The sequence below is a fragment of the Phalacrocorax carbo genome, chromosome 2 (genome assembly GCF_963921805.1).
Source record: "Phalacrocorax carbo chromosome 2, bPhaCar2.1, whole genome shotgun sequence".
Taxonomy (NCBI): Eukaryota; Metazoa; Chordata; class Aves; order Suliformes; family Phalacrocoracidae; genus Phalacrocorax; species Phalacrocorax carbo.
The window spans coordinates 93385817-93403246 of NC_087514.1; the positions used below are offsets into that span (position 1 = coordinate 93385817).

Consider the following 17430-nt stretch of genomic DNA (forward strand, 5'->3'; position numbering starts at 1 on the left):
TCTGTGTCATTAACATGCTTGTTCTTTGGGCAGAGATGACACCCTGCCTGTGGTTCAAAAATATATGTTTCTAACTGTAAAGGGCTCAGGCCCATCAGCGTGCCACCTATATCCTTATATCCTTATCAGCGACAGGCGGCACATGGAAAGAAAATCCCTTTTGGTGATGACCAGCTCAGCTGTGCTCTGCTGAAAGTGTGCGGGGGCCCCACAAAATTAGTATTCAAAGGAGGGCCTTTAATTCACAGCCCCACATTCTCCGGAGCTCAGTGAACCCGAATCGCTTGCTTTGTCGATCTCCTTGTAACCCTGAAAACCTCCAGAGCTGAATGAAGTGAATGAAGCCAAGGTCACCGCCACCCTTCCCCTCCCGGTCCCCGGCGGGTTTCCGAGGCCGCACGGCATCGCGCCAGCCCCTTCCCCTAGGTCTGAAACCCCGGGGGGGCTCCTCCCGGGCGACGGACCGGAGCCGGGGGACCCCCGCTTTCCCGGCCATGCCTCCGCCCCCGGCGGACCACCTGCCACCTAGCGGGGCTCCTCCGGCCCGGCCGCTGCCGCTGCCCCCGCCTTCCGCCCGCGGCCCCAGACCCCTGTGGAGGGGCCACTGGGGGGGGTGTGTGCGGCTGTAGGGGTGTGGGTGGGTGGGTGTGTGTGCGTGTGCGTGTGCACCTCCCGGGGCGGGTGGCACCCCCGGGGAAGCCGTACACGGGGGGGGGGGAGTGCACGGAGGCGGGTGTGCGCACCCCCCCCGCGGGTGTACATCCACCGGAGGGGTGGGTGGGTGGGGGTGTGTGTGTGCGTGTGCACGCCCGGAGGGACACGCCCGGGGGACGCGTGCACCCGGCACTCCGCCGCGGCGGGCGGCTGCGCAGAGCCGGCACCGGGGGCGGCGGAGCACCGCCTCCCGGGGCGGCGGGGCGGGCCGACGGCTCGGGGCCTTGCTGGCTGAGGCCTGGCCGCGGCGGGAGAAGGGCCGATGGAGGCAGCGGCGGCGGGCGGCATCGCCCTGCACGACTTCAGCGGGCGGCTGGGCGAGCAGCGGGTGCACTTCCACGCCATGCGGCTGCGGGACTCGCTCTTCCTCTGGGTGGGCGCCGCGCCCGCCCTCGCCAGCCTGGCCGTCGCCATGTGCAGCCCCCGCGTAAGTGTCCCCGCCGCCTCTCCCGGGCTGGCGGGGCCCTGCGGCCGGCGGGAGGGAGGGCGGCTGGCGGCGTCCCCGGTCTCCCGCCCGGCGCTCGGGAACTGAGCCCTGCCCTCCGCTGTGCCCTCCTTGCAGGACAGTATCCCGGTGGCCGCCTCGCTCCTGGGGGATCCCTCCGACACCGCCTCCGCCTGCCTGGCCCAGCGCTTGGGTAGGTCCGGGGGCGGCGGCTGCGCCCTCCCGCTGGGGGGGGCCGGATCCGGGGAGAGCGGGAAGGGGGGGTGGGGTGGGAGCGGCTGCCTTCCGCGGGGGGGGGGGGTCGGCCCCGGGCAGAGCGGTTTCTGGTGGTCCTGGAGCCGCCACCCCCGGTCCGAGTGGGCGCCGGTGTCCCGTGGGCCGCAGACCCTCCGAGCGGTGCAGGTTCACGCCGTCTCCATTACGCTTCGCATCTTTTCAGCAGCGTTCAAGTCTGCCTGGCCTCAGCTGGCAGGGTCTCTGCCTCAAGGCACGTTGAGCGTGTTATCAGAACTGTATTATTTAATATCCTGACCCTGGCCTATGGTGTGAGGCAGGGGAATCATAGAATCGCTAAGGTTGGAAAGACCTCTAAGATCAAGTCCAACTGCCAACCCAACACCCCCATGCCTCCCATACCGTGCCCTGAAGTGCCACGCCTACACGTTTTTTGAACACCTCCAGGGATGGTGACTCGACCACCTCTCTGGGCAGCCTGTGCCAATACCTGACCATTCTTTCAGTAGAGAAACTTTTCCTAATATTCCGACCTAAACCTCCCCTGATGCAACTTGAGGCCATTTCCTCTTGTTCTTCCACTTCTTACTTGGGAGAAGAGACCAACACCCACCTCACTTCAGCCTTCTTTCAGGTAGTTGTAGGGAGCAATAAGGTCTCCCCTCAGCCTCCTCCAGACTAAACAACTCCCATTCCCTCAACCTCTCCTCATAAGACCTCTCCAGACCCTTCACCAGCTACTTTGCCCTTCTCTGGACACGGTCCAGCACCTCAATGTCCTTCTTGTAGTGAGGGGCCCAAAACCAAATACAGTATTCGAGACATGGCCTCACCAGTGCCAAGTACATGGGCACGATCACTTCCCTACCCCTGCTGGCCACGCTATTCCGGACACAAGCCAGGATGCTGTTGGCCTTCTTGGCCACCTGGGCACACTGCTGGCTCACGTTCAGCCAGCACACTTATGTTACATCATTCACATTATTCACATTTTTCAGCTGGAAGCATGCACTTGTGCCTATCAAGCAGGATTTTCAGTGACCTCCTCTCTATAACTCAGTTCTCTGCTGTGGGGTGGGATGGTCACCATGCAAGGCGTGTGTGTTTTGCCTGAAGATGAAGCTGACCCTCTTCACATCTTGCACCTTTCAGCCCCTAAATTCTGAGACATTCTGGCCTGGAAAGTCGTGAATCATCTCACAGATGCCAGTGTTTGGTCTAGCTGTCCCTGGGGCATGTAATGGGCACCTCTCGGGACTTCTCCATTTTCAGCACGCGTCAGTGTGTCCTGCTTTACCTAGTGCAGTGCCAATGTAGCCAGATTTCTGAATCTGGATGCTAACTTTCAAACTCCTGTATGTCTAAAAAAATACTTGACCTAATGCATCCTAGCACTCCCACATCTCTGACAGCTGCATCATGCTGGTAACTCATCATCACCTACCAGTAACTGATGCAGCTCCAGCTGGTGAACTGCTGAAGTACTTGCTAGCTGGTTTTAAATGCAAGATGCTGTGCTGCTCAATCCCATCTTACTTCTGTTGTTTCTGTTGGAAAGGTCACGTAATTCTTAATTATCTGTGTGCTGATCTTTGTTATAGGCAACACGTCCTGAGTTTGTACTGTCAGGCAGTTTCATGACTCTTCATCTACTTCTTCTCCATGGCCACTAACGCCTATATGAAAAAAATGATTGCTCGCAAGACTGATCTTTGAAAAACAATACTAGCGTCCTTTCTTCATCCTGATAACTTATCTTTTAATAACCACAGTTGTAGTCTCCCCTGGTGGCAACTCTTTCTGTATATACTGGGTTCAGTATTTCCACTTTAAGTAATAATTCTGTGGGGTACTGTATAACATTTTTTCTTTATGTGCAATTAGTGCATTATCCTTAAGAAGTCAATTAGTAAAAATGTAGTCAGAGAGGGTTTACTCTGGATAAAGTGTAGCGGCTGATTCCATTTTCTGTTTGGTCTCCTCATTGCTCATTTCTTCTGAACCTTGCTTTAAGCTTCTCTGCAGCACTGGAGTCCAGCTGACAGCTCTAATGGGTCTCCGTGATTCCCACCCTCTCCTGTCTTTTTTTTTTTTTTTTAAGCACATATGCTATCTTCACTCTTAAAGATTTATTGCAGATTTCATAGCTAGAGTTGGTAATCCTTTCAGTGTTCTAGGACAGAGGCTGTCTGGGTCACCTGATTTTTCTCCCAGTGAGTGATCTAAGTTTTGCAGCCTTTTTCTTTTACTTTTTTCTTTTTTTTTTAAGGTCCTTCCTCATTTACATTGCTAATGTCACATACTTTGTTACTGAGAACTGATAATGTTGCTTGGTACTGGGGTATCGGTTACTCTTTCTCCTCAGAGCATAATGCGCCTTCCTATCTTCTTTTTTTGTCTGTGCTTTAAGTATCTTTCCTTATTTTGTCATAAGGTTTCTTTGCCAGCTGTGGCCCAGCTAGGCTTTTGGACAGTGTTCCTCTGTATCCGTGCCATCTAACCTCTGGGTTGCAGTTTTCCTTGCTGGCCAGTCCCTTTTATACTCATTATAGATATAATTCTTACTTGTGCTATTCTGCTTAAGGCATACTGTATTGAGGAAGGCCTGTAGACCTTTTTCAACTTTGGTTGGAAAGTCAATAATACGCTTCTGGCTTTGAATAATTACATGCTTCCTCTTCACCTGATCATAACTGAGTTTTGGGAAGAGAAATAAATCTTCTTTCTGAAATCCTACACCTTGTTTTTTATGCTTGCTTTTGTCAGTCCAGCAATTTAAGTTGGCTCATGGTCACTTATTCCAGAATTGTTTAGTTTTCTGAAACCAGTGGATCTTCAAGGTCATCAATAAGCGTCTTGTATCTTCTTTGTTTCACAAAGTGCTCGGTAAGGAAATCTGTGTTTTGCCTTGACTAGAAGTATCAAGCTTTGCTGTTACTGGTAAGTTTTCCTCTGGAAAATGAAATCCTTGATGCTCCCACAAAAAACAGAGATGCTATTCAAATCTGACTTGTACCTGTACTTCCAAGGTAGCCTTTTTAACCATCCTGCCATGGGGTAATCTTCAGGCAGGCAGTATCTTTTTCTTTTCTCTATGCTGTCACCATTTTTTCCATGCTGTTTCCATCCTGGTCCTTGCAGGCACTAACTTACATAACATATGATGCCATTTGAACATAAGTGGGTTTATTTCTTATACTTCCCAGACGCATGCCATCACCTGCCCTTTGTTCCTGCAGTGTCAGGCTCCCTGCCCTGCAGCAGGAGTTTCACACTGCCGTGCATCAGCATACATGTTCTACCATTATTTTCTTTATAGCCTGGTAGGGGTCCTAGCCAGAACAGCTGCCTTTGGTGTACTGGCTCTGTCTTCTCCCTTAATTCAGGGTTGGTTTTTTTCCCTGTTTCCATTGCTGAAGACACTTTTGCCATGTTCCTATTCCTCTTTCTACCTATTTCTACCTGTACCTGTTTGTCTTAGGCGCAGGGACTGTTTCCCACCACCCCGCCTGATCATTCTGGTACAAGATGTGTCTTACTAGTCAAGAAACCCAAATCCTAAAAGGTGGTTTCCTGTAGGTTAGTAGATTCCGATTCTTGAGAAAGTCCTGTCCATTAGTGCCTCCCTTACCTGCGTATCCTGAAGTCACAGCGCTGTCGGCTGCAGTGGCTGCTGAATAGCAGCATGTCTTCAGCTTCCCTCTGCAGGGACTGGTAGATTCTTGGTGAAGATCACATCAACCTCTTCTTTGAGTCTTTCCCAGCTGGGCACAGTTCCCCTCCACCACCTCTTTTCCACCGTGAGTGGTCTTATGCCTAATACTTGTTCTGTCTGTTCTCCCACCGGGATCCTCTTCAAGCTTAGGTTTGGGCCTTGGCCCTGTCCATGAGGTCTTAGGAGCGGGTCTGTGCTGTCGTAGTGCCTCTTGGCACTCAGCATGTCCTGAACGATGGGCTGCTGAGGAAGCCTTTTCCCCCGCTTTGAGGGGCTGGGGCAATAGGGCTTAGTGGCCAGGCTGTGTGGGAAGGAGCCCTGCTGGTTTTATAGGTAAGCCTTGTCTTTTGCAGTTTTCTGCTTTACTTTAAAGTTGCCAGGTGGTCTTCTGTGGAGGCATAAGATCTTCCCTCTTCTGCCCTGGTCACAAGAGTCCGTGTGTCCCAATGAATCTCCAGGGAAATGGGGACAGAAAAGGTCCCGCTGGGAGCATTGCTCCTTGGCATAGGCAGCCCTGAGGGACTCACAGTGTTCCCTGGAGCTGGAACAGCATCCCAGAGACTAGATTGTAGCTTACACAAACATCATTAAGAAGTTGAGTTTTGCCGCTGCAGTGTACGATGTAACATCGTTAGATAGGATAATGGTATTAATTAGTTCAGAATTAGCATTCCATTCATTTAGGGCACGATAATGAAGTACTAGTGTTTACACAACATGCTGCTTTTTACCACAAAATCTGGTGCCAAGTACTAATTTTTTTTTTTTTGCAATCAGAGGAACGTGGTGCGCTATATCAGCATTTTGTAGCGCAAAATCTTAAAAGGCAAATAAGTTCTTGCATTTCAGAAGCAGCTCTACTTGCTAAGCAGGTAGCTTGTAACCTGCTAAAATGGAAAATCATAATAAATTGATTTGCATAATGAAAATGCCTCAGAAGTGCTGTTTAAGTATAATTCTATACATGTGTATGTATATATATATATAGGTTTCCTGTAGTTAGTTTTCCCATTTAAAAAGGATTAAGATATTAGGAGTTCTGGTGCCTTTAGTTTTAATTTTTAAAACTCAGATGATATTTTTCAATATTCAGCAGAACAGTCTAATTTATCCCTGGGATTGTCAGCTTCCAGCTCATTCCCTGCCAGGAATATCTTGTGACCCAAATACCGTTTTTTTGTCTTCTATTTTCCACAACTTGCTTTAAATATAGTGCCTATTTTTCCCTCTACAGTTCTTACATTCTTCACAGAGTTTAGTGTTTAGCAGTGTAATAGTTACAATTTTGCTGTATTACTAAGGTAAAATCTAAGTAGGATTCCATTTTATTTACAAAACACTTCTTGGTGTTATCTGTTCTACTCTGATAATTAACTCTTCCTGCCCCAGGGGACATTATTTTTGTCACTTCTAATTAGCTCCGTCATGGAAGGCAGCTCTTAATTTTACAGCACCTCTCTCTAGGTGTTTGTCATTACAGTAGCCTGGAACTTGTGCTTGGCTTCATCGTATTCAGCCCAGGCTCTCCCGCCTCCTGGAGTGTTCATGGACACCGTATAAATAAAGGTTAAAGGAAACCAAATTATTGACAGCTGGCTTAGACGAGAGTGGGGCACACTCTTGGGGGACCTTTTTAGGGGTTCATAGTGAAACAGAACTTGGTTAATTGGGGCCTGATCTCTTTCCTTTGCTCTTTCCTTCTGTTTTTCACTGCATAGACTTATCAACTCATAAACTAGATTGATTTCAGTGCTAAGTGTCCAGTATAGTCTGTAGTTTCACTTAAACTGTACTATATTTAAGAAGCGGTCAAAATCCACTAAAAGCACTGCAAGGCTTTCCAGTGACTAATGGCTTTTTGCATCAGGCCAAAAACTAGTTGATAGTCACCATGTTTACATCGCCGATTTCAGTGTTTTGCCCAGCGTGCCAATGCGCAAATATTTGTTCTGCTGTTCCTTTATAACTGGGTCCAGCATGGCAGGAGTGGGGAATGTTGCCTTAGACACCTGCATGGTATGGCTTTTTAAAAGACTTGCTTGAATACCATCATCACTTTTATATAAGAGCAAACTATGGCTGAATACTCTGTTTTGTGTTTTAGCCAGCAAGACCAAAAAACAGATATTTGTCAGCTACAATCTTCAAAACACAGACAGCAATTTCACCTTACTCATAGAAAACAGGATCAAAGAAGAAATGATGGCGTTTCCAGAGAAGTTCTGACTTTGCATCATTGTAAAATAACCCAAGTTTTTGTTCTAGAAAAACTGATTGCAGTTTTCACACTGACATTATGTTAGTATATTTGTTTTGTATTGTTTTGATTGAATTTGCAGTTGTTATTAAATATAGCTGGACCTAAATACAGCGGGACCTGGATTATTTTTTTTTTTCAAATTTGTTACCCTGTTAAGTAGGGGATAGGTGAGTAGAGTAGAAAATACGTCACTATGTTAGAACATCATCGTAAAAGTGCATGCAGCATCTGGCATGCATTCTGTACTGGGATCTGCTGGGAAATCGGTTCCAAATTCTACTGGTACAATTAATCTACTACGTAGGAACAGTATTGAACAGAGTATTGCAGCTTTTAGCGTTCAAATAATAATCACAGGTTTTGTATTGAAAAGCTCTAGTATAGAATGAGCATTACTTTGCTCTATCTTCTTAGCCCCTGTTGGTTGTTGTAGTAGTGCTAAACGCTAGATTTCTTCCCATCCCGTGGGCACTGAGAACACTGGAAGGGTTTCACAAAGGGTTTTCGTACATCCCCGAGGGCTACGTAGGAAGAAAAAGCAGAGCTTGAATTTTGGAGCAATAGAGAAATCTGTCAGGCTGCTAGAAGAGCATCACATATGTACATTGACTATACTCATTAGAAAAATCAGAGCAGTCACTATCACTACAGTGAAGGATCCTGCTGCTGCATCTCTGGACTTGCTTTTAGGTCGGATGGATATCCTTTCAAAGGCCGGCCCACGTGCTACTTTGTTCAATGGGAAGGGCAGCTAAATGTTAACTATAAAAAAAAACCCCCCAAACCAAGCAGAGAGCCCATGGCACGGTGAGGGTTTGCGGCTGTCAATACGACGCCACCTGTTATTCACGGCAGTTTGGAGGAATGCTGAGCATAGCAACGTGGTGAGCCAGTCCAGGTTATTTCTTTTGCATTGCAAGTTGAGCCCTGACTCAGACAAACTACGTCTGATACAAACAAAAACTACTAGTGCTGCTGCTAGACAACTGTCCTAACAACCTACAGAAAACTGATGAACTTACCTTGTTGTGGCACCATAATCAGCAGTTAAAACCCGTAACCGAGGTGTCACTGATGTAGAAGGCGTGACCCTGATGAGCCTCTTGCACAAAGGGGTTTGAACACCCAGCAGCTTCAACGTTGCAGACTTGATGTGGGCACAGAGGGCCCTTCCATCCCTGGTGGGAAGAGCTGCTGGTCCTTGGCTGCAGTTCAAGATCAGAATAGCAAAAAGCAACTGTTGGGGGGGGGGGGATTTTCTTTCAAATTTGCACCACCCAGGAAACAGAGTCAACTATTCTTCTGTGACTGACTATAATTAGTTGCAAATCAATGTGTTGATTTAATTAGCCTGATTTACAATCAGCTCATTCTGTTTGTAGAGGAGGGTAGGACTGTTTGCTGAGGTGTCACTGACATTACCTGCTGCCGGGCTGTTTCAGAAGTCGCTGCGAGGGAGCCAGACCAAGGAGAGCAAACTGATGGGACAACGTCATTTTATTCTGTACATTTACATACAAAGTTCTTTTCAGTAGGTACAACAGATGTAACATCATGCAGACATTTAGCTTGTAAGACTGTTCTCAGTACTTGATTTAAGCTTGTGCTATGAGGAAGCACCACCAGACTATTCATGATCAAAACGTACAGTAACACGATTCTTTAAAACTTCATCAGAAACTGAGATGGGGAGGGAGGTCTCACCCACTAGACATAACACACCGTACTCCTTTCCCGAAACATTTTACACAATACATTTAAAATGAGGTTTGTCATTTTTCTTAAAAAAAAGAAAACAAACAAACAAAAAAGAGTTAGGGCAGGGGAGATCATCCCCCTGCTTTGTCTTATGTGCCAGCTACAGGCGCAACTTGACTTGACATTCACGGAGTTCAGTTAATGGCACTTCTGCTTCCAATTTGGTGACCTTTAGTGTTTGGCTCCAGGAAGTGGCAAACAGTTTAGTAAAATACTTCCATTAAAGAAAAAAAAAGCCTGCTCAACCAAACGAAGAAGTAAATCCCACAGCCGCCTTTCTGAGTGGCCACAAAACACTTGCAAACAGGCAACTAGCGTTATCCATTTGCAGTGTGCCTGGCAACAAAAGTAGTGCTGAAACCTTAAAAGGGGGCAAAACCCCCAAGATCAAGCATAATGTCACTTTCACATTTTTGTTTAAACTTACAAAGATGGAAGAAAGCCCTTAAATGGTAAACCCAAAGCAAAATCCACTGATGGGCTTAGAGGTTACTGAAGGTTCACAGAAAGAGGCCAAAATGGACAGGACAGCTTTGACCGTGTCCCCTGTTGCAGTGGCCAGGAAGAGCCACCTGAGAAAAGCCTTTCCTGGTGATGGCTGTGGAGGAGATGGGGCCGAGGAGCCGATGGTGTGGCAGACAGGGACCCCAGCAGAGACCCCTGTCCTGCCCCAGGACGAGGCTGAGCAGGGTAAGCATCTCCGCGTTTCCTTTCTGCCCTGCTGCATCACCTGGTACCCGACTCCTCCATACAAGATATGCTTAGCAAAAACTTTCCAACTCTGTGAGAGCATCTGGAAAAAAATAATGATCACAGAAGTGTTCATCTCTTTAGGAAAAGGAGCAAAACTGGAGCTGCCAAGGCAGGAAGTTAGTTTGTGTTTTATTGTCGTGACAGAGGCAGAGGGCCAGACCAACTTTAGAAGTCGGGGCTCCCCACATTGGAGAAGATCAGTACTGACTACCTGGTTTCAGGCAAAAACCCCAAAAAACAGCAAATCAAGTGAATTTCATAATTTTTTAAAAAATAAATTGCTGCATGTTCCTGTCACCTAGTGTGTTTACTATGTAAATGCCGGTAAGTTTAAACAACCATTCTCTTCCCTGGGCCCATCTGTCATCAGAGAGCAACCACTAGAACAGGAAACGATAAAGCGCTGTGGACAACAGTGGTGAGCACACCAGGACCACTGACAGTGCTGGAAGCAGCCAGTTTAATAGGCTTTGTGGATGGTTTAGAAGAGACGTAACCATAGCTTGAGCACACACGCGCAGAGACCGTGAACGAAGGAGCTGCTGGCTCCACGGCACGATGGATGGCAGGATGCCGCTCTCCGCCTCAGCACTTGCCCCTGCTGCTCTGCTTTCAGGACCTTTTTCGTTAAGACTTTTGTTTTGCTACTTCGATTTTTTGTTGTGAACTCGCCCCCACCCCAATGTGTGTGGCTTGCAACAAGCAACTCATATTGAAGGCAAAAGTTATTGCACAAACTTGGCACATGAATACTGCATGAATGGGGAAGGCCTGGGTTTTTTCCTTAGGTGAACACAGACTGCAGTCTCAGCACAGAACAAAGAGAAGCAGCTGTGCTCAAGCTCAACAATAAAATTTGAATGTAAGGACGATCAGGCTCTTGCTGTCGCAGCAAGTCTAGCAAAGGTGAAAAAAACCAGTAGTGTAACTTTGGGCAAAACTACCATCAACAGGTCCAGTGTTTCTTACCAGGCTCAAGAAGAACCCAAATATCCACATCTTCTGTGCAAAAATTAGCAGCTTTAGGACAACATTGTTACTCTGAATGCAACAATCTCTGTCGCTTCTGCAGGTCTACCGGTCCCCTTGCACTTGTCAGCATCTGAGGCTGCGCTACTGCATTGTCTGCCAGGGAGCACGTATCTCTGATTTATTGGGGCCTGTAAGAGGACATTGGCAGCCTAATGGAGGATGGAAATTGTTAGGTACAGTAGTTAATCGACAATATATACAGCAAAGGAGGAAGGGGGGAGGGAAGGTAGAGGAGGAAAGTGCAAACAAGCGCTTTCCATGCATACGAACGCAAGCTGTACGTCAAACAAAGTGGCAATCATATGGACACTCAATACAACATCAAAATCCTGCTGCTCCATTTGTTTGAACGTCTGCACTACTGAGCAATCACAAATGGATGGCCTGAGTGAGAAAGGAGAAGAGGGAGGGAGAGCAGGGAGGGAGAGCAGGGAGGTTAACTACAATGCAAGAAAGCTGTTTGTTTACAAAGTCCTTGCATTGAACTAGATCCTCACGATATTCACACAGTGAGAACCAAAAGCTGATGGCCAAAGGAAATAGTTGGTTTGGGGGCTGGAGGAGAGAAGTCAAGTGGCCCCTATCAAAGTGCCATCTGCACAGTACGAGACAAACTGGATGTTTGCTTTGCTTAGCCTACAGTAGGATTGATCCAATTTAAGTAAACTTTTTGCCCTGAATATAAAACCAGGATAAAATAGGGAAGGGGGCAAATCTGGGTGAATTCACTATATATTCTTGGGTCAGAACCAGAAAACATCTCTAGAGCCCCAAGATGGCCAACAGCAGCCCATAAGTCATTATTCACAGGGTATCAATTCATTCCTTTCTGACAGTCACTTAAATATTTTGTTCACTTAAATTGAAAACAAAAACCCTGGTTCTAAAAAAACATAAGGCAATGCCAGGACGCTCATTTCCCAGGAGCGGGAATCCCAGCTGCGCTGCCTTTTGGAGTAGAAGTACAGAACATAGCCCATGCTCCTTACTTTTTGTCCCTGCTGGTCTATGCTCTCCTCCTGGAGCAGTCAGTCAGAGATTCTAGGCTTCCTCCTAACGAAAGCCATTCTCGGCAAAACTGATTTTTGTGTCATTGGTCAAATCATTTACATTACTATTAAGAACCAGCAGGAACCATCTAAAATAGATTGATGGACTCTTAAAATGCAGAAGGCTGATTCACATTGAAGAATCAGCTTGTTTGGGTAGGATTTTCTTCACTGCATTGGTGAAAAAAAAAATTACTAATTTAGAAAGTAACTTTTAAGTGCATATGGGCTATAAAAATGAACATAAGCTGCCTAAAATGCAGTCAGAGTCACAACAGGGTGGTTTTTTTTTTTTTTGGTGTATACAAACGCAGCAGGCAACCTGGGCGCTTGGACTTCCTAGACAGAAGAATGTTGCACAAGTCTAAATTTCAGTCAATTCAACTTTGCCATGGATCCCTCTTTCCTTTAAAGAAACACAAAAACAAAACAGAGAACACCCCCCCCCCCCCCCAACCCCCATGGTTTTTTTCTTGGAATGGTTGCACCTCTTATAATAAAATGGCTTCATTTTTGTGATCTATGAAAGGAAAAGGAAATAAAGTGCTTCTTGAGAAAAAAATCAAAATAAATATTTAATGGCAGGAAAAAAAGAGTTCTGAAGGGCTACCTCCAGCCAGGTCTTTTCTCAGATGAGTCTTTTTCCCCCATAACTTTTTCAAGAGCAATCTGCACAACAGCTGAAGATGCCAAAAGTTGCTTTAGCAGCAGAGTTGAATTACCCCAAGTCTGTGCTCTTATCACTGGTTTGTAAAATCTGTGCAAAACACCTTTGCCCAAAGTGCTGCTCCTCCTGCACAACAGCATCAAATAAAATACAAAAGAAAGAGAAGGGAAAACAAACCACCCAACCAAAAAAAGAAGGAAAGAAAAAAAAAATACGCCCGGTTACATTGACTTCATCCCGTTGGCAGTGGTGTTCTCCGAGATCCCGTCGCTCACAGCTGCCGAGTCGTGGAGACCAGAGTAATCCTTGAGTTCAGAGTTTGTCAGGAGCAGGGGCTGCTCCCCCTTCTTGTGCGGCAGGAGCGGCTGCCGGGTGTAATGTTCCCCATCCGGGATGTTCTCGGGCAGGTTCTGGTTCTTGCTCTCCGGCAGCAGCAGGATGCAGATGATGCAGATGAGTGTACAGCAGGCAAAGATGACATGGTGGAGGAAGTAGCCTTTCTGGTTGTGGAGCTCCATGATGGGGGCAGTCAGGCGGCCGAAGCCTGCGCTGGCCAGGACCAGCCCCAGCCCGCCTCCCCTGAAAACACAGCAGAGGTAAGAGCCCGGCCCCACAGCCCGCTCCTGCCAGCGCAGTCCCATTGGCACTGGGGAGGGGAGCCCACAGCCCTGACAGGTCCCCCGGTCTACACCCCCATCTCGCATTCACCTGGGCATCTGCAATCTCTAAGGCAAACCTGGTTAGCTCACAGCTTTCATACTGCACAGTTACTCCAGCAGGGAGTTGGGGAGTTGCTTTGCTGTCGTAGATCATTGCGGCCTATTTGCCTCAGTGTGGGGAAATAACTATACTCCCTTAAGTATCTTTTCACACCCATGTAACTACCCCCACATAAGGAGGAGCTTTATCATGTGAGCGTGTAGCCAGCCCATTTCCAAGTATTCCTATATTCAGTGAGGGAAAACCACATTTTTGCTTAGCACGCCAGCCTTCTCCAGCTTAGGCAAGACACACCAAGAAGCAGTAGGTGCGGAAGTCAATTCTGGCTGCCTCTAAAGTATGTGGCATCAATCAGCAGTGGAGGCAGGAGATTAGACTTTACAGGCCACTGCTTTGATTTGTTACACCAAACACTGAGTGCTGCAATATTTTCTCTGTAAAAACATATTGTGGCTAGAAACCTCTCATCATACTGATGTTGTAATAAAATGCCTAATTTTCAGAAAAAAAAAGATAACATAGCTAATGGTCAGAATAGGAGAACAAGAGTTTAGGATTAATTTCTGAGACCTCCTCTTGAGGTAGGTCCCTCACTTCAGTCTTTCTCGCTCTTCTTGTGTATTCTTGTATCACAGAAAGGTTATGAAAAAGTTAGCATTGGTGAAACACTTAAATTCTAAATAGGTAACTTCATAAAATATTCATATGGCAGAAATGCTTATTTATTAAATTCAGCATGCTTGTGTGTTGAGGGCATACATGCACATCAAAAGCAGTGAAAGCACGTTAAAGCTAAAAAAAAAAAAAGGTGTGAAAACATGGTCCCCCACAGCATCCTTCTCTCTAAATTTGGGAGATGTGAATTTGATGGATGGACTGTTCGGTGGTTAAGGAATTGGTTGGATGGTTACATCCAGAAGGTAGTGGTCAATGGCTCCGTGTCCAAATGGAGACTGGTGATGAGTGGTGTCCCTCAGGGGTCCAGACTGGGACCAGCACTGTTTAATATCTTCATCAATGGCATAGACAGTGGGATCAAGCGCACCCTCAGCAGGTTTGCAGATGACATCAAGCTGAGCGGTGCAGTTGACATGTCAGAAGGACAGGATGTCATCCAGAGAGACCTGGACAAGCTGGAGAGGTGGGCGTGTGAGAACCTCAAGAGGCTCAACAAGGTCAAGTGCAAGGTCCTGCACCTGGTCTGGGGCAACCCCCGATATCAGTACAGGCTGGGGGATGAGGGGATTGAAAGCAGCCCTGTGGAGAAGGACTTGGGGGTACTGGTGGACAAAAAGCTGGCCATGAGCCAACAATGTGGACTTGCAGCCCAGAAGGCCAACTGTATCCTGGGCTCCATCAAAAGCAGCGTGGCCAGCAGGTCGAGGGAGGTGATTCTGTAACTTTGGGCAAAACTACCATCAACTGCCCCTCTGCTCTGCTCTGGTGAGACCCCACCTGCAGCGCTGCATCCAGCTCTGGAGCCCTCAGCACCAGAAGGACATGGACCTGTTGGAGCAGGTCCAGAGGATGGCCATAAAAATGATCCAAGGGCTGAAGCACCTCTCCTATGGGGACAGGCTGAGAGAGTTGGGGTTGTTCAGCCTGGAGAAGAGAAGGCTGTGGGGAGACCTTGTTGTGGCCTTTCAGTACTTAAAGGGGGACTATAGGAAGGATGGGGGCAACCTCTTTAGCAAGGCCTGTTGTGACAGGACAAGGGGTAATGGTTTTAAACTAAAGGAGAGTAGATTTAGACTGGATATAAGGAAGAAATCTTTTTACAATGAGGGTGGTGAAGTGCTGGAACGGGTTGCCCGGAAAGGTAGTGGAGGCCCCATCCCTCGAAACAGTCAAGGTCAGGTTGGACGGGGCTCTGAGCAACCTGATCTAGTTGAAGATGTCCCTGCTCACTGCAGGGAGGATTGGACTAGATGACCTCAAAAGGTCCCTTCCAACCCAAACCATTCTATGATTCTGTGAAAATAACCTGATCTTCCTGTAGTTATAAGCATGGAAGTTGCTTGTGCAAGCCAAGTTCAGTGCCCTCTCCTGATGCTTGGCTATGCAAGCAACCCCTTTTACAATTCCTCATATTGCTTATCAACATCTCTTCAGGTCCTGGAGCAGGCAGGGCTGGTGCACCTCTTGATGCATGTGCATGCCCACCCTGTTTTGAGGCACAGCTCGCGGTCCCGTGGCCTGTCCCTGCTGGGTAACCTCACACAGAAGCAGCGCTGCAGGCTTTTCTCTTGGGCAGACCATTCCCTCTGCCTGCCATAGCGTGACCGAGGTCTCCGGCCAGAAGAGAATCACCCTCAAGTGACTTGTTTTTGCAAAAATCTCTGAAAGTGGCAGCTTGTCCTTCATTTTCCAAAGACCATGCTGCCTGCAGAGGGACATCTTGTGGGTGTCTATTCCCAAACCCTGTGGTGATCAGACAGGCTCAGGCGCCATTGGGCCAGGAACTGAAGCAGAGACGTAATCATTAACGAGAACCAGATCTTACAGAAGACAACTGCAGAAGGCAAATGAACTGCTTTACATCAACTACTTGGGAAAAAACCTTTAATCGACTACTGAACATACTAGAAATCACAGCACTAGAAACCTACAAATACCAAATTCACTCAGCCCACCATCATGTTAAAGCTATTCTTCACCCAATCCTTTCCAAAAATCCACAGCTGCTTACTTGGCAGCTAAAGGGCAGCAAGCACAGGTTTCAAAAGATGCTCTTGGGACACTGACTGCATCAAAAATTGACGTAGGTACCTTCTAATTCTCCAGACTCGGCAGAGCATCTTTCACAGACAACAGTAATTTCCCCAAATACTGCAAAAGGCCTTATTAAAAACTTGCCAGCTTTCCGATGGCAATTTAGAAACTCAGCTGAATGCGGCCATTGTGCAACCGGCCTCCCTGCAACTTCATTAATACACTCACACAAGTAATCGACACAACCAGCCCTGAACGCATGGCAAATCACTCTCCAAGCTGGCTCTGGAGCAACAAAAGCCCGGCTCATTTACATCAGTGTCTGCTACGGCTAAATTGCATCTCAACCCCTGAGAAGGACCTGAGGTGAGTTTTAAAAGCTGCTGTAGAAGGACATCAAGCACTCTGAAAGGAAACAGGAAAAGGCAACAACAAAGATGGCTCTGTCATTACGGGTCAAGTGGCTTCAGATCTGGAGGGGGGAAAATAAGTTTTTTCCATATGACGTCAGTAATTAGAGCAGGCATTACTTTACCCAGTGCCATCAAAACTTGGCTGAAGAAGGCTTGAAAATACATTTTCCTATGCATCCTACAAGATTTTTTTAAATGCTTGACTAGAGGGCAAATATGAAAATGGAGGGGAAAAAAAGAAAACTGGAAATACTGTCAGGAATTTTTTTTGTTGTTCATGTGCACATCAGGAAAACGGATACAGGGCAAGAGAGGCAGCACCCTCATAATTCACACTGTTTTTGCAGGTGTCATGGGGTAGCAGGTGGAAACCAAAAATATTCAGAGTGTTTCAGGGCACCACTGCTCCTCAGTACAAGGTCTCCCATGGCAGCGGGTCGGCATCTGTACTTCAAACACACTCCAAGGGGCAGAGCAGAGCCAAGGGAGGGAGTGCGAGGCCTGCTGGCACCCACAGCAAGCTGCAGTCTCTCCCCTTTCACCCTCTGCCTGGCAGTGGCTGCTGTGGGGGGCTTTCCCATGGCCCAGCCCCACGGGTGATCAGAGCTGCTCCCCCGACCCCTGCTCGCCCAGCAGCAGCGAGGCAGGATGGTTTGTGTGAGGCTTATGGTCCTGACGTGGGCAAATCGCAAAGGGGTCTTGGTCCAAAATTTTGTCCTCAGAAAGGGCCTCCCTGTTCATGGGGGAGAATTTCCTCACTCACTACTGCAGTGTTTTTTCAGACAGCAGCAAAACATCCTTGCTGATATTCTTTCCTCAAACCAAGCTAAACTTAAAGGGGATTTGCCCTTCTCAGCGCTGCTCAGGGGAGCAGAGAAATGTTAATCATATCTTTGGATGGCCATTTGTCGGTCTTGAGCAAACTGGCTGACATGTGGCATGGCTCAGAGTATAAAAG

The 17430-nt window shown here is 47.5% G+C and overlaps 2 protein-coding genes across 5 annotated transcripts in view; one reads left to right on the top strand and one right to left on the bottom strand.

The window, feature by feature from the left end:
- Nucleotides 1-897: 897 nt before the first annotated feature.
- PSMG4 (proteasome assembly chaperone 4) lies at nt 898-11243 on the top strand. 3 transcript variants are annotated; one of them, XM_064443520.1, is made up of 4 exons: nt 899-1141; nt 1277-1352; nt 9682-9816; nt 10952-11243. In XM_064443520.1, exons 1-4 carry the CDS (start codon nt 977-979, stop codon nt 11026-11028), a joined length of 453 nt encoding a protein of 150 aa, XP_064299590.1. In that variant the 5' UTR covers nt 899-976; the 3' UTR covers nt 11029-11243. The 3 variants fall into 3 exon arrangements, with proteins under 3 accessions (XP_064299589.1, XP_064299590.1, XP_064299591.1); XM_064443519.1 differs by having other exon boundaries at nt 898-1141; nt 9682-11243; XM_064443521.1 differs by lacking the exons at nt 9682-9816; nt 10952-11243 and adding an exon at nt 7213-7474 and having other exon boundaries at nt 902-1141.
- SLC22A23 (solute carrier family 22 member 23) overlaps nt 8848-17430 on the bottom strand; it is a 118870-nt gene continuing 110287 nt past the window's right edge. For both annotated transcript variants that reach the window (XM_064443518.1, XM_064443517.1), the window contains one exon: nt 8848-13206. In XM_064443518.1, coding sequence (XP_064299588.1) covers nt 12849-13206 — 358 coding nt within the window. In that variant the 3' untranslated portion in view covers nt 8848-12848. The remainder of the gene's footprint in view (nt 13207-17430) is intronic.

Bases quoted from the DNA above. Each gene is read 5' to 3' on its own strand.
- PSMG4 (XM_064443519.1), top strand. From the start codon at position 977: ATGGAGGCAGCGGCGGCGGGCGGCATCGCCCTGCACGACTTCAGCGGG. The intron at 1,142-1,276 runs GTAAGTGTCCCC...CCCTCCTTGCAG, and splicing joins TCGCCATGTGCAGCCCCCGC to GACAGTATCCCGGTGGCCGC. The intron at 1,353-9,681 runs GTAGGTCCGGGG...CCCCTGTTGCAG, and splicing joins CTGCCTGGCCCAGCGCTTGG to TGGCCAGGAAGAGCCACCTG.